At 38.1% G+C, this 16,594-nt stretch overlaps 1 protein-coding gene across 1 annotated transcript; it reads left to right on the top strand.

Annotated features, from left to right (window-relative positions):
- Window positions 1–232: 232 nt before the first annotated feature.
- On the top strand, window positions 233–16,377 carry LOC113039680 (stanniocalcin-like). Its single transcript, XM_026197690.1, has 4 exons — window positions 233–541; window positions 8,998–9,140; window positions 9,679–9,890; window positions 12,196–16,377. Exons 1-4 carry the CDS (start codon window positions 427–429, stop codon window positions 12,476–12,478), a joined length of 753 nt encoding a protein of 250 aa, XP_026053475.1. The 5' UTR covers window positions 233–426; the 3' UTR covers window positions 12,479–16,377.
- Window positions 16,378–16,594: the final 217 nt, after the last annotated feature.

Below are 16,594 nucleotides of genomic sequence, written 5' to 3'. Positions count from 1 at the left end.
CGCTCTTTGAAGTGGATGTGTAGATTTGTATGTGACAACAGTGCGCGGATGTGAGCGTTTTTCACTAGTCAAAAGGAACAGCAAACTTTACGCCATATGAGAAGCCAATTTACATGCTACGGATCAATGAATGAAAGTTTGTGCTGAGGCTGTGTTCGCGCGCCTGCTGTGATGTGATTGGGCTGAGCGGCGAGCTCGTGATGCTCGGGCACATATAAAGCGCGACCTGCGCTCCTGTCATGCACGCGGCTGGGAGAAGAAATCGCTGAAGAGATCAGCCGGACAGAAAGAGCCTTCATGATACTGCCCACATCACACGCATTTCCTCAACGAAGTCGCCGAGAACACGAGCCGCACAGCGCGCGAGACATAAAGGAAATCCTCTTTTATTGCATTCGCAATAGCCCCAGTGTCATTTAGTGAGAGATGCCGCCAAGGACCGGACTTTTGCTGCTCGCCGTGCTCATCGCCTCCGCGTATGAACTGGATCAGAACGAATCCTACTCGAACAGGAGAGCACGCTTCTCCCACAACAGCCCCTGTAAGTAGGAAGCGTTCGGGAATAATGAGCCGGCTGTGTGCTGCTGACACGCATGCATCGGCTTCGCTTGGTGGAGGGTAGATCATATGAGAGCTGTCATCTCCTCTATGATGAGCTCTCATGCAATGCATCCATTGACCTGCTCTTTGACAGATGCATCAGTGAATATCTTGTCCATCCTCTGACCTGCATATAAGGGACTCGTCTCAGCTCAAATGATGAGCTTCTTTAGAGGCATTAATGAATGTGAATGATGATTTCGCCTTGGCTTTCAGCCTCAAAAGCAGGACTTTCTATTGGGGAGAAAATGCTAGAGTAAAAGCCTATTCATTGGTTACCTTACCACATACCCAAAAAATAGTACTGGATCTTTTAAAGACAATGATTTTAATGTAAAATTGTAAAATAAATAAATAAATAAATGAAAATAAATTATAAGTAAATGACCTTAGAATTTAATAGAAACAGATGTATGTTTAACAAGGCAATATATACACGTTTCTTGTAAGTATGCATTACGTTATTGTCATTTATCCTTTATTATTGGCAAGTCAGTTCAGAATAATATTATTATTTACGTCAACAGCCAGTCAATACAACTCAATTACGCATATTACACATCAGTACACTGAAAGAAATGGCATAGAATCAATTCTCTCTCAGAAATTGCTAGTAAATTTCATATTTAATTACAAAGAATGGAAAATAGCATTAAATTAAACATGAAAATTTGAAGTAGAAATATTTATTTTTGGAAAACCTAAAATGTATTTACAACTTTGAAACTATATAAATATTAATATTTAATATAATGTGTATAAAGTATGAACCATCTTATAATTTAAATTAGAAAGCGTATATTTTATGGCACAAAATATGAATCATCTCTTAATTTATTGTGAGTTATTCTCAAAATTCCCTGGGCAAATCATCACATTTATTTTGATTTTCCAGTCCTTTAATTGGATTGAACGAACAAGATACTAAGCGTTCCGATATTTCATATAACAGCACTGGGGCACTTCACTATTTGTACTGCGCTATTTGACTGTTTTGTTGAGTGTATTGCAACATGCAAAACTTTATGCTTTGGCTTATTTTGTAACATAATTGGACAAATTCTCTATGAAATATGAATAATAACTTCTTCCTGTGTACTGATTATCAGTATGCCTTTGTCACAGGAAATCAAAATCATGCTGATATTCGCTACTACTGTGTGAGAATTGGATCATTTTGTGTGTTACTCAGTAACTGGTGTTTTATTTGTGTGGGTGACAATGTAATTAGTAGCTAGAGCTGCCAATTTTTTATGGATTTAAGTCAACATGTAATGTCATTACCACATTTTACAGTAACAAACCGGTTCCATTAACTTAAATATGTTGGTATATTGACATTATAACATTTAATAATATATCATTACTATATGTTTTACACTCTAGATAGATATGTTTTGTCAACCACAGCTGCGAAGTTACTGTAAAAACTTTTTTCTTACTGTATTTTTAGTTCTGGCATCATATTGGACAGGCAGATTTGTCAATGCATATAATGCAACACCAGCTAACAGAGGTCTTCAGGTTCATTTGAAACTGACAGGTTCTACAGGTAGAGAACTGGAGGATGGGCAGCTCGCTTACACTAGCTTTTAATGGACTCAGCACAATGGGTGCTTTAAATGGCATTGTGTGCACCTGAAAGGACCCAAAACTATTAAAGATGATGTATTGTTCTTGCTGCTCATATTGAAACTGAAGATCTGGTGTCAGCGTCACAAAAGGTTATTGCTTTGTCTTGAATGAAGTCAGTGATTAATATGCTGCAGAGAAAAGCTTTTCCAAGTGTCAAAAAGTCGATCTGTGAGTGGTGTGGGACGCTCAGTTCTGTTCTGTCTCTGGTCGAGAAACCTTTGTCAAACTCCGCTTGGTATTTGCATAACTTCCTGTTGTATTTAGTTGTCAGGGAGACATGGACTGACTCAGTGCTTTTGAGACAAAGAGGCAGTGGTGCACTTTTAAACCCAAAGGAGCTAAATGAAAAGTATATACTTTACAAAACAAAAGAATTTTTTTTTTCTCCTAAAAAGTCCATTCTTTACATTTCAGTCCTTAATGCTGAAATCAAAATGAGAAGCTGCATAAAATGAATCATTAAAGGGGGGGGGGGGTGAAATGCTCGTTTTCACTCAATATCCTGTTAATCTTGAGTACATATAGAGTAGTACTGCATCCTTCAACTCCAAAAAGTCTTTAGTTTTATTATATTCATAAGAGAAAGATAGTCTGTACCGATTTTTCCTGGAAAAACACGAGCGCCTAGAGGCGTGACGTGTGGGCGGAGCTAAAGAATCACGAGCGCCAGTAGGCTTTTGCGTTGAGAGCGTTTGGAAGCTGTGACATTACCTTGAGGAAAAAAACATCCAAAACAAACCATGGCTAACAGTCAGATTCAGCGTATATTTATGATCCAGAATCAGATCCCGAGGCTGAAATTTAACAAGAGCAGCAGCAGCAACGACGTCTCTATGTGGTATGTACTGAAACTGTATATATTTGCTTAGCGGTTTTGGAAAATGACTAAGTTCCACTTTTTTTTTTTTAAGCTGTACATGTGGAAAGTGCAGTTTGATGACAACATCGCATGTTGTTTACTTGATGTGCTTACGCGCTGATAGCTAAGTTAACAACACAGAGATATTTGAAGCAGTTTTACTCACCGCCTGCGGTTCCAACACACGATCGTGACCCTTTTTCGTTGGGATTGCATCATCCTTAAGAAATAAACGATACGCAAATCTGTCGTCAAACTGGGCCTTGTTTGTAAAACAAGCATCTTCGAAATGCAGGGAACAAACAAAAACACTTGCACAACTCCGTTGATGCTCTGTAAAAATAAACTCCATCCACTGGTCCCTTAATGCTGTTTTTTTTTTTGGTAATCTGTGCAGGGTTGTCTTGCCCTGGCAATCAAAAACACACTCCTTTTGTGACATTTCGCAACGCTCTTGCTCTGATCAGTGAAGTCTGTTGTGCTCTTAGTGCTCTACTCTACGGGAGCGCGCGCTCTTCCGGCAGAAGTGCCTCAGGACCCATATAAGGAAATTCCGCTCCATCTAACGTCACACAGAGCCATACTCGAAAAAAACTTTCCGAAACTTGTGACAAACCGGAAGAGGTATTTTTGGAACAGACGTACAACTTAATTTTTGAAACTTTGTCCATGTTTAGCATGGGAATCCAACTTTTTAACAGTGTAAAAACTAAAAAAAAACAAGTATGCATGAAATAGCATTTCACCCCCCCCCACCCCCCCTTTAAATATTTTACAGAGTTCATTCCTTTACAACTGGATGGCGCTTTGGGTGTCAATGCCATCATCAGTTGTAAGTTGATGATAGGGTTACCATACACTTTTTTTTCCTGAACATGTCCTGGCCAGGATTTGTAAATTGCCTAAGGTTTTGGTTTTGTAGTCAAAGTTGACCTAGTGTGCAGGAATTATACATAACTGATCAGCGGTCGTTTGCAAGAAAGTGGGATCTACAGAGAACTGTCAAAGCAGTGAAGATACATGCACATGACTGTAAAGCATGACAATAGGAAAGCAAAGCCAAAACCCAGACATTTAGAAATCCCGACCAGGACATGTGCAAAACAAAAGAGGACACCCTAGGTCAAGGAATAATTCACCCAAAAATTACAAATCTGTCATCATTTATTCGCCCTTAAGTGTTTACGAACATGTATGAGTTCCTTTCTTCTCTTGAACGTAAAAGAAGAATGTGGCTATCCAAAGAGTTTCTGGTGGACTTCCGTAGCATTCTTTTCCATTCTATGAGAGTAAACGAGGGCCAGCAACTGTTTGGTTACACACATTCTTCAAAATGTCTTATTTTATGTTCAGCACTAGAAAGAAACTCATACATTTTTGTGACAACTTGAGGATGAGTGTATGATGCCAGATGAGATCGTCAGTTCATGAAAAAGTACAGTAGTAAAATGAATGAACTCTGCCTGACACATTAAGGCAATTGTAGTGTTGTCTCCGAATCTGTGAGGTCTAGCCATGGCATGCGTAACAGTCTGGTTTGAAACACTGACACTCGAAGGCCACAGGTTCAAGTCGGGGTCACGCGCTCCACAAGTTGAAATCTGAAGGTAGCTATTTCATTCCAATAAATGATCCTTTTAGTTTTTGTAGAAAAGTGTAATATCACCTGTCGAGAACCATATGCAGGATCTCTGATAACTTACCCATTTGAGGTTTTACAGCACTTGATGATACACGAGAGAGTAAGAGAGAAAGCAAACACAAGACAGTGCATTGTCTATTGATGTGTTTTCTTGAATCTCAAATGAGTCCTGACCTGTCGGAGCCCATCGCAGTACCCTCGAAATGATTAGAGTCAGCCGGCAAAGCTGTATTCATGTTTCAATAGTCACAATACATCATCGCGCCTGTTTTCCCACTGCAATACAATAAGTGGTCTATGAAAGCATCAAATGCAATATCAAGCCCATATTTTACGTCTCTTCTGTGCAGTGTAAGTGAAGGGGCAACCCCTGAACTATGTGGCCCAAATCACCCGTAACTCTCTTTTCCCTTGTAAGGTTACTGATAACTTCTAGGAGGTGTCCAATGAAACAAAAAAAGTTTCTGTGACAAACTTTCCCTCTTATAACGCCATAAGAGCAGCAAGATCCGAGTAATTTCATTTGTTTTTGATGTGGCAATGCTGGAGTCCCAGTGTTTTCCCTTGAAGCCACAGTGTGATTAGGCTTCGTCATTCATTGAGGAGACACTTTTGCATAATTTTAAAAAGATAACTTGTTACAGAAATAATGTAGTTTTAAATAATATACTTAAGTGCAAATTTAGGGTAATGACACTTATTGCATTTTATTTGCAGTTAAATAGAAATGTTGCATCGTTTATATTTTTAAAGGGTTAGTTCACCCAAGAATTAAAATTTGTCCATCTTCTACTCACCCTCGAAGCATCCTAGGTGTATGGGACTTTCTTCTTTCAGAATAATCCATTTGGAGTTATATTCAAAATTGATTGTTGTGTTTGTTGTGATTGTGATTGTTGTCAACAGTTCAGAAGACATGAAATAAAGTGCACGCATCTGCAATAAAACGTCCCTCACAGGGCTCCAGGGGGTGAATAAAGTCACCTGTAGTGAATCCATGAGTTTTGTAAGATAAGTATCCAGATTTCAAACGTAATAAACACCTTTTTTCTAACATCTCCTGACTGTGGGATGCGGAAGACGTATGTGACTTATTTCGATTTCGACTTATTAAATTTTTTTGTGCTTCTAATTCATGTCCAGCATTTAGTTTTGTTCTTTCTCCATGCTTGTTACTAACCATGCAGCGCTGACATACTACAACATCAACCTGCACGTCTTCCGGTTCCCCACAGTCAGCAGAAGTGAGGAAAAAAGTGTTTAATACATTTGAAATCTGGTTATTTATCTTACAAAAATGGATGGATTCGCTACATGGTGCCTTTATTCACCCCCCGAAACCATGTAAAGGACATTTTATTACAGATTTTATTGGATAGCACAACTGATTTATTCTTGAAAGAATTTGAGACACCTGAGTCTGTATGGAGATCACTGACTTTAGATTTTTGGTATCATGGCAATGCTGAGCTCAGTTTGAGATACTGTTGAGGGCTTTAGAGGAGACGTGTGGGATCAATGCTGGGAGAAAAACCATCTTAAACCAGCCTAAGCTTGTTTGCTGGCCTTAGTTGGTCTCCCAGACTGGTGTGTTGGCTGCTTTTAGATGGTTTTGGGCTTTTTTCTGGCTGGTTAGACTCAGAAAACAAATGGAAACCCAGCTAAACCCCAGCTTAACCTGGCTGGAAAAGCATTTTAATCAAACCATCTTTCTAGCTGTCTATAAATTGCTGAGATAATAAATATATCTCATTTGTGTTGTGTGTGTGTGTGTGTGTGTGTGTGTGTGTTTTATTTCTTTGGTCGGTTTAATTTACCACTAGAGCTCAGCTATTTAAAAATAAATGTAAAGAAAATAGCACAAAAGTCATTTTGACTCATCCATGCCAATTATTACGTTGTGTTATGTTTTTATAAAAATAATATTTATTAATATTTGTTCTTATTAGTGTTGTTTTTATAATAAATAATTATTTTTATTTATTATTGAAATAATTAAAATATAATCAAAATATTACAAAATTGACAAAACATATAAATCTTGGTTATGAGGAGTCACTCAAAATGGAAATAAATAGGCCCATTTTTTTATTATTATTATTATCTAAAACCAGAAATGTGTGTCTTATATAATAATAAAATACACTTACATTGATTCTTCCCTTAAAATGTGATTTATCTAAGCAGGAAAACAGAGAAAAAAGTGATTTTTCACAAAAGCATGCTAACTAACATACTGTTTTCATCTTGTGGCTAACAAAACGTCTACAGATTGGCCCTGTTCACTTCCATTGAAAAAAAAATCCTACTGTAACCCTGATTTATGCTTTTTATTAAGATAATCATGGACATGTTGATATTATATTTTGTGGTAACTGTCATTATGCCAATAATGCCTGTCAATAGGGTTTAACTTTTATTGAACCCAGAAGTTTCCATTAATGTGCACAATGAGCAAATGGCCTTAACAGAATGTACATCTGAGACCTTGCCCTAACCTGCTCCTATGGACAAAAGACATATTCACTGCATGACATTTGGGGGGTTTCTGGTTATTTCAGAAGTCTGCCTTTTGCCAGGAGCATTGACACAGCAACACACAAGCTATTTTCATTCAGATACAGTAAGTGAGTGTGTAGCAACACCAGCCTCTCTCACACACACACATCCACACACACACACCCTTGAGGTTCTTTTTTGGCATGGCTTGGGATCCTGGCCCTGCAGGCTATGAGTTTGTGCGGCAAAGCGTTTATAGTCTTTGGCGTGGAACTGTTGGAGGTGGTGGTTTTGGCCCTCTTTCTCACCCCGCTGAACATTATTGTCTTGTCACATGTAAGGGTAATGGAAACAATGGGTCTTGTGCCAAAAGAGACAGTCAGCAGAACCCAATACATCGTGGTACACATGCCCTACAACCCTCTTTCTCACTCCCTGACTACAGGGGCAAACACAGGGCATGGAATGCCCAGACACAACAAGAACCCCACAAGGCCTGCTCTGGATATTCTTTATCCAATGGGTCACAGTTCCAAGAACAGAAAAATGGCTGGAATATCCATAAAATGAATGGCTGAGAGTGGAGTGGAGTAATGACACCACTGCTTGGCTCAGTTGCTATATATTTCTTGTTGTCAAGTGGCTGGTCAAGCTTGTTGTTATTTGTCATTTTAAGTCAAAATTTGGCTTGCTATCAAAACTGAATGGAAATTGGAAACTCACTCAAAGCCACACATAAAATCGTAGTATTCATGGAGCATTTGTTCTATAGTTCCCCCAGACCGAATGGTATTTAAACATCCCGTGGTTTTGGAGGTGATAATGAGAATGTGTCCCCTACTAAATGACCCCCGTGTTCACTTGTAAGCAAGGTGAGGAATTAATTATCTTGCCTAAATGGCTTCACAAATTCATTGCTACTACACGCAATGTGTTTCTCCTCAAATCATTTTCCATAAGAATATGTTCCAGCATTAACTGCCTGTTCCTCACACTGGGAGTCCAGACTGTCTCCAAAGACTGTTCCCTCAACAACCCTCAGTGGCTTTTCTCCAGGTCTCTCTTCTTTGAAGAACTACAAGCTGAAGTGTCCATGTATTAGAAGGAAGTTAGTTTGTTTCAATGATTGAGCAGAGAATCCCATAGATGGATGGATGGATGGGTGGGTGGGTGGTTGAGTTTATGGATGGATGGATGACTGAGAAATATTGAAGAATATGAAATATTTTATGTCAAGATTTGTCAAGCATGGGGAAAACAAATGGAACAACAGTCCTCGGAAATGTTTAAACTGAATTAGTTTGCTCAAGCATTTTGCGAAAATGACATACTTATACCTTTGTGGGTTTGTATGTTTTTTGCTAGCACTTTATTTTAACACATTCTCACTATTAACTAGTTGCTTACTAGCATGCATATAACAAGCATACTAACTATTAATAAGCAGCAAATTAGGAGTTTATTAAGGCAAAAGTCATAGTTAATAGTTACTTAACTTTTTGGATTCAAATTAAAAGTTTGTACTGTTGTGATTCTCCTCGTAGCTGGTTGCTTGTAATGCATTAACAAAGACTTTTTGAACATTTCTATGGGAAAAATACTTCCGTAACCAGCTCCACTGAAAAAGTGGATATATATTTGGTTTGGACTGGACAAATATTACTTGAAATAATGCAACTAAAGAGAAAAATAAGTGCTCAAGACTGCTCTTTAGATTCAGCTAACGTTCTTGTCAAATCTAATGGTAATTTTGTTTTTGCAGCGGATGTGGCGCGCTGCTTGAACAGTGCGCTCCAGGTGGGCTGCGGTGCCTTCGCCTGTCTTGAAAACTCAACGTGTGACACAGATGGCATGCATGAAATCTGCAAGTCCTTTCTCTACAGTGCTGCTAAATTCGACACTCAGGTATGTACGTTTGCATACAATTCAAGCTAAAGAACAAAAAACATATATCAGTTCATCGACGGATACACAATATCCTATTGAAGTCAAAGGCGCCTTTTCAGCAGACAGGAAGAAGCTAAGAAGCAACGGGATTGGATGAATCCTGTCAAATGAATGCGGCTGAAGTCCACTGAGATCTGAAAGGCCCGATGGGAGCTATTATTTTCAAAAGTTCTTATTACAGAGTGATTCATAAATGCTCTCTTAATTGGTGGCCTTATATAGACTAACACTTTATCACAATAATTGTTACTTTAGTGAGTTGACCGTCAATTTTACCTCAAACAAACTTATTATAAAGTTAATACGTTGAAAATTGATTCCAAATAATCATCACATACTGTAGAACTGGTTCAAATTAATAATTTGTTTGAGAATCGTTACTTTGTATTGCCAAAGGTTCTGCTTATTATAATAAAAACCTTTCCAGTTCCATGAGGTGGACAGAAGTTGCAGTTCAGGCGTGTGCGTAACATGGGGTTTCTTGTTGATTTTGCAGGGTAAGGCTTTTGTGAAAGAAAGCTTGAAGTGCATTGCCAATGGCATCACTTCAAAGATCTTTCTAACAGTCAGACGGTGCTCCACCTTCCAGAGGATGATCTTGGAGGTTCAAGAGGAGTGCTACAGCAAGCTGGACATTTGTACAGTGGCCAAATCAAACCCAGAAGCCATTGCAGAGGTGGCTCAGCTTCCCAGCCACTTCCCCAACAGGTAATACGCAGTACAACAGGATGAAACGATTTAATCTTATAGTGTACACAAAAAGTTGACCATACTTTCATGCTAGATTTGGAAAATAAAGCATCAGTTAGGTGGATTCCCTTGTGTAAATGAAGTGTGCATAATCGTATAAATTTAATTTGATTAAATATGAACGTGTAGTGCACTTCAAATCTTAAAACTAGGTTTAAAAAAAATTGTCACAAGTTGGTGTATAACAAAAGAGCACTTTTAATATACCACAGGAGAAAAAAGGCACAACCCAACACAAATCCAACCGATAGCAGACAAAGGAATCAGGGAGAAAAAAGGACTTATAAACAGTGAATGTAATCAAGAATAACAGAAACAGGTGTGGAGCTAATTCATCAAAAACCATGGAAACTAACTAGACAGGATAACAGAAACACAGAAAACTAAACCAAAACAGATCATACATGTGACAATAATATAGTATTACTGAAATAAAAGGCTACTTAAGTATATAAAGAGAGTACATTACCAATACTAGGTTTCTTAACTCAAGTGCATTTTAAAAAGTGCACATACTAAAGCACATGTAAAGTACTTGATTATCATTTTAAAGGGGGGGTGAAATGCTCGTTTTCACTCAATATCCTGTTAATCTTGAGTACCTATAGAGTAGTACTGCATCCTTCATAACTCCAAAAAGTCTTTAGTTTTATTATATTCATAAGAGAAAGATAGTCTGTACCGATTTTTGCCGGAAAAACACGACCGGCTGGAGGCGTGACGTGTGGGCGGAGCTAAAGAATCATGAGCGCCAGTAGGCTTTTGCGTTGAGAGTGTTTGGAAGCTGTGACATTACCGTGAGGAAAAAAACATCCGAAACAAACCATGGCTAACAGTCAGATTCAGCGTATATTTATGATCCACAATCAGATCCAGAGGCTGAAACTGAACGTTAGCAGCAGCAGCAAGCGGGACTCGAACCCGGGTCTCCGATGGGAGGCGGACGCACTAACAAGGAGGCAGAGATATTTGAAGCAGTTTTACTCACTGCCTGCGGTTCCAACACACAATCGTGACCCTTTTTCGTTGGGACTGCATCATCCTTAAGAAATAAACGATACGCAAATCCGTCGTCAAACTGGGCCATGTTTGTAAAACAAGCATCTTCGAAATGCAGGGAACAAACACAAACACTTGCACAACTCCGTTGATGCTCTGTAAAAATAAACTCCATCCACTGGTCCCTTAATGCTGTTTTTTTGGTAATCTGTGCAGGGTTGTCTTGCCCAGGCAACTAAAAATACACTTCTTTTGTGACATTTCGCAACGCTCTCGCTCTCATCACTGAATGCCTCTGCTCTCAGTGCTCTGCTATACGGGAGCGCGCTCTTCCGGCAGAAGTGCCTCAGGACCCATATAAGGAAATTCCGCTCCATCTAACGTCACACAGAGCTATACTCGAAAAAAACTTTCCGAAACTTGTGACAAACCGGAAGGAGTATTTTTGGAAAAGAAATACTCCTCCAAACGTACATCTTAATTTTTGAAACTTTGTCCATGTTTAGCATGGGAATCCAACTCTTTAACAGTGTAAAAAACTCAGTATGCATGAAATTGCATTTCACCCCCCCCTTTAACTGTAATGTGTCATTTGATATTACATTTAAAGTTAATATATTTTAAAAGTCCTAAACTGACACAAAATTACATACAAGTTTCAAAAGATTTAAGTATATTTTAGTTACCATAAACGCTTGTCAGTACACTGAGCAGTACATTACAAACACAATAGAATAATTATGAAAATTGCATAAAAAGATGTACTTTAAGTCCTGCTTACAGTGAGTCAAAAAGCACTCTGAAGTTCATCGAATTGCACTTTATATAAATTTAATGTGATACGTGTTTGCAAAACTGTTAGACGCATTATATTGTGTGTCATTAAGCAGCATTTAGCTAAATGGCGAAAACACAACATTGTTTTTGCATTAACTTAATGCACATTTTGAGTTCAGAAAACCCACTTCAGTCTATGGTTAAAATATTAGCTAATTTTGTGCATGTGTACGTGCATTTCCATTTAAAGTATTCAAATTCGAAATGTCATGAGCTTGCTAGAAACCAAACTGTTGATTGATTTTGTGGCAGATACCAATATTTAAAAAAAATTTCTTTTGAGAAGCTTTCAAGAAATGTCTTAACATATTCCTTCACTTTAAATTCACTGAGCATTCGCAGCACAATCTGTAGCTTTCTGATGCTGCTTAACCCGCTAATTTGTTGAGGCACTGACTCAGCGTGAGTTTTCTCTGTCTCGCCGCAGGTTTTATGGGAAACTACTGCAGAGTTTGATGGAGTGTGACGAAGAGACGGTGGACCTGGTGAGGGCAAATCTGTTGACCCGATTAGGCCCCGAGATCGCCATGCTCTTCCAACTACTGCAGAACAAGCCGTGTCCGTCTGCTGCCGCACCTACTGGAATGGAGACTCGTGGTGGGTGGCGGTGGTCTGTCAGTCCCCATGGATACAAGATCCAGCCAAATCTACGCAACAGAGATGCTTCGAATCTCTTTGGCAAGAAACGCAACATTGGTGACAGCTCTTAACTTCAGACCGATTTGCCAGTCCAAACTTAACCATCGTGCACACATATACAAACGCAAAGTTGAAAACACACACATAAATTAAAGCAAGACAAAACAGTGGTATACATTCCTTATCCTTAGTGGTATACATTCCTTATCAACTGGAAAAACGGTATGCACCAGTGCGGAAACATCTCAAATGTCCAATTCTATGTTCATCGATTCATATTTGACGAGTTTTAGACATTTAAGGGGAAATCGGGCCAGGTTTACAGACCGATCCGTGTGTAGGTTAAGTCAAAGTCATCATGAAATCCAGCGGGAGTCATCCAGGCCATTATGTAGATAGCTCTTAGACTTATTTCCATGAGAATATCTCTAGAAATGAAAGGAAAATACTATCGAAAAAAAAAAAAAATAGCCATTTATATATGAAATATATAATACAGCAAAGAAAATGTATGTGTATATAAACTGAATCTAGCATTGGTGTGAAATAGTTGGCATGTGTTATAGAAATAAGAGTGTACTATTTATTTATTAACAGATATTTTACTACTGCTTTAGCTGTAAATCTCAAATTGCCTCTAGCCTTTGTGTGAAACTCTCCTATTTGGCGAGAGCTATATCTTTAAAAATCGATGTGCAGGAATTCACTAAAATACCAAAAAACTCAAGTTAAATGCCGTAAATCATAACAATTGAGTATAGCAACAGTAGATGTCATCGATCCACACTGGACGACCAAACAATATTTATGAAATTAGTTAGAGATGCACAGGAAGGGACGGATAACTTCTCTTCGCATTCCTTCAGCTTCTTTCTGTAGACCTACAGGAACTTTTTTTCACTTTTGGCAAACTCTTGGATCGCCTTTCTATTTATTATCTGTTCAAATAGTTCAGTACAAATAAACTCAGAGAGGAAATTCAATTCTAAGCACTGAGTGCATTGTTAGCGCTACATCTAAACACATATTTTGGCCAAACTATTGGACAGATTAACAAATTACTCCCTGGAGAATATGACATGTAGAAGTGAGTTCAAGCACGCTGTTCTCAGCGTTACTGAGAAAAAAAAGAGGGAAAAAATAACCTTAATGTCTATTTAAAAACATGTTAATTGAATTATTATATTTATTTTCATACTATGTTATTTAAATGGTTATTTTATTACATTTCTGTGGGCAATATTAGTTCATTCAGCAAGCATCAGTTTACAGATATAGTGCGAAATGTATTTAATCTATCACTTATTTAGTCATCCTGAGTTGACTATATATGACCCATGTAATGACTCTGTGCTGGTCATGGGGGAACACGCTGTTCATATGATATATGGGACCACTATAATGCAAACTTTGTCAAAAGTTTATTGAGCATTGCCACGTGCTGTGTATACATTCAGGGTTTCAGAGCTATATAGAGTATATATTGTAAGCTTTAACAGAGTAATTAACATCCAGTGTTTCATAGCGCTGTCGTTGATAGGGAAGGCGATGCGTTTCAGCCGTCGAATGGTTAGAGCGAGTGGTTATTTTGGGGCAGTCACTGCAAAGTGTTTTCCCGAGCCATTCTCGACACTATGCAATACACAACGTTTCCGAAAGGCCTATTGTTTACCCAGGGTGAATGGGGAAGAGCTCTTCGTAAGTGCTGCTTGGGGAAGTTCAGATTAGCAAAGACTGGAGGGCAGTGTTTGGCTTGGGAACGGCTGAGGACCGAGGGCCAAATCCAATCAAACTACCGCGAAACCACTTTTTGACTGTTCCCGTCCAAAAATAAATTCCATAGCAGAGAAGCCGTTTCACCACTGAGTGATTTAACCATTCGAATGACCAATCTGCATTGCTTAATATGACCTGACTTGTTCGAAAAACACAGGCTAACCATTAAATGCTTTGCTTTATGGTGAACTTACACTGGCGCCGTCTTGGGAGTGTGGTGATAATACAGCAGTTTGATTGAATTGGACCCAGAGCGAAATGAGAGAGCAGAACCAGAGAGGGCAGAACGACTGTTTTTTTCTTAAACCAAATGATCTGCAAATCTAAAAGTAATTCACCAAACTATGCAATAATCGCTAGAAAGGTTGCAAACTAAAATCCATGCGATCAAGCCCTAAGCAGAAATGGGGCCGTTTAAATTTTGAGACTAAGCAGCAGTAGCGTTTTTCTTCTCCCATATAAAATGAAATCCCCACTTGCCAATAACCCTTTGTTTTGGTTTAGTTTTTTTTTTTTTTCAAATGATTTCTTTATTTTGTGTTCCTGTTTCTGGCCAAACTGGTTAATTCTCTTTTTTTGTGTGTGTATATGTGTATTTATAATAATATATGCACTTTCCGTCTCATAGGACCAATCAAAAGGGCATTGTGCATAGTCAGATTCTGCTCAGAAACTCCAGAATAGCTGCTGTGTTCTTGTTGAACAGGCAAAGATGCAGTGGGAATCTGAGGATTTTTTCTTTGTTCGTTTTTGTTTGGGAAATACGGTATGATACCGCAATCTATTAAACACCAACAAAGTAATTGTAACCTAACAAAGCTGCTAAACTGATTTCCAACCCCACTGTGTTACATTAAAGCTACTTTTCCATTGAAATCCCATTTGTTTATCCGACATTAGCTGTGTGTGCTTCATGCCGAAGATTTTCAAACTAAATGACCAGTGACTCGATTATGCATTACCATTTTCATGCACTTCTGGTATCTCAGCAACAAGGTGTCCATACCATCTCCAGAGAAACAGCAGCGAGTGCAGACATATTTTCTCAAAGACATTTGATGTTTATTAAAAAGATGCTAGTGAACTACTCTTAAGTAGCATTAAAGTTGCAATGCTGTTCGGAAAGGTTTGGTCACTCTTGGCCTGATCGCATTTTATCTTCAGTTACTGAATCAAAAGGTGTTGTACATTTAAATGTAATTATATTTTGTTAAATTATTACAATGCATTTGTTAGACTGCTGTGGATATACAGCTTTTTTTTCTCATTCAAAGCCTCTGTCATGTAGCTCAACATCTCATTCATATTTCGATTCAGAGACTTTTCAAAAACATAAGGGATTTTGTAAACTTCAGAGAATGTATATTTTATCAGATGTCTGTATTTGGTGAAAAGGGATGCATACGGCACTGAAAGTTTAGTGCAGCCCTCTGGTCAATTGAACTTGAATAGCATTGTGTCCCAATCACGATTTATGGTGGATTAGCGGAGATTGGAGACTGACTCTTCTTGTTGCCAAATTTAAAGTTTATTTAACCACTGCCTCAAGGAAACATTGAACATTATTTGCCTGCATTACAAAAATAGTATATAATGTAGAGTGGGAATAATTGGAAAATTAGGTTCTGTGTGATCAAATTGTGCCAATCAGACATGTTTCAGGCTAGGTTAGTGCTTTGTTGATATCGTCACTTTACGTCATAACCAGAAAGATCAGGATGCACTACAATTGAAGCGATCTGTTCATACAGACCCTTCATTGTTTCTGATTCACCAAAAACTGGTGATTTCTCCTCTTTAAATCCAGGACCCTGAGGACTATAGGCTATAAGCCATTAAACTGTATGGTACTCTCTCCTCTCAAAACTTGAAACCACTTATATCACTTATATTCCTGTTTATGTTTAGATATTAAGATTCAATGTGATGTTTTTTTCTTTTAAAATTCAGTATGAAACCAAAATAGGAAAAGATTGTTTGAAGGCATTTTATTCAAGGCATTTTTTTGTTTGTTTGTTTGTTTTTCCCCTAATGTTATATACGATTGAAATTTGTGATTGATTTGCACTTTACACTGAGCCCATATACATATATACTTGTGTATATGTGTTGGGGTTTCTTTCTGTGCTGACAGGTCAAAAAATTATACAAAAACATCAACTATGTGTCTTTTATTGTGTAATAAACCATGATCAGATCTGGCACATCTAATGTTGTGTTCTTTTAACAATCTCAGTGGATATTTGCTAAAGTACTGAATGCATGAGGTGTAGTGTTGTTTGTTCCATTCATCATGAGGACACCTATAATAACCCATATATTATAAATTGTGCAGCATTAAAAACTTGGCTTGGGTACAATGAATTCACTCAAATAATGATATAGCATAATCCTAGAACAATTTTAAAGGG

The sequence above is a fragment of the Carassius auratus genome, chromosome 22, assembly GCF_003368295.1.
Source record: "Carassius auratus strain Wakin chromosome 22, ASM336829v1, whole genome shotgun sequence".
Lineage (NCBI taxonomy): Eukaryota > Metazoa > Chordata > Actinopteri > Cypriniformes > Cyprinidae > Carassius > Carassius auratus.
Note: the sequence above shows the minus strand (reverse complement) of the source record. Positions and strands in the feature narration are given on the sequence as shown.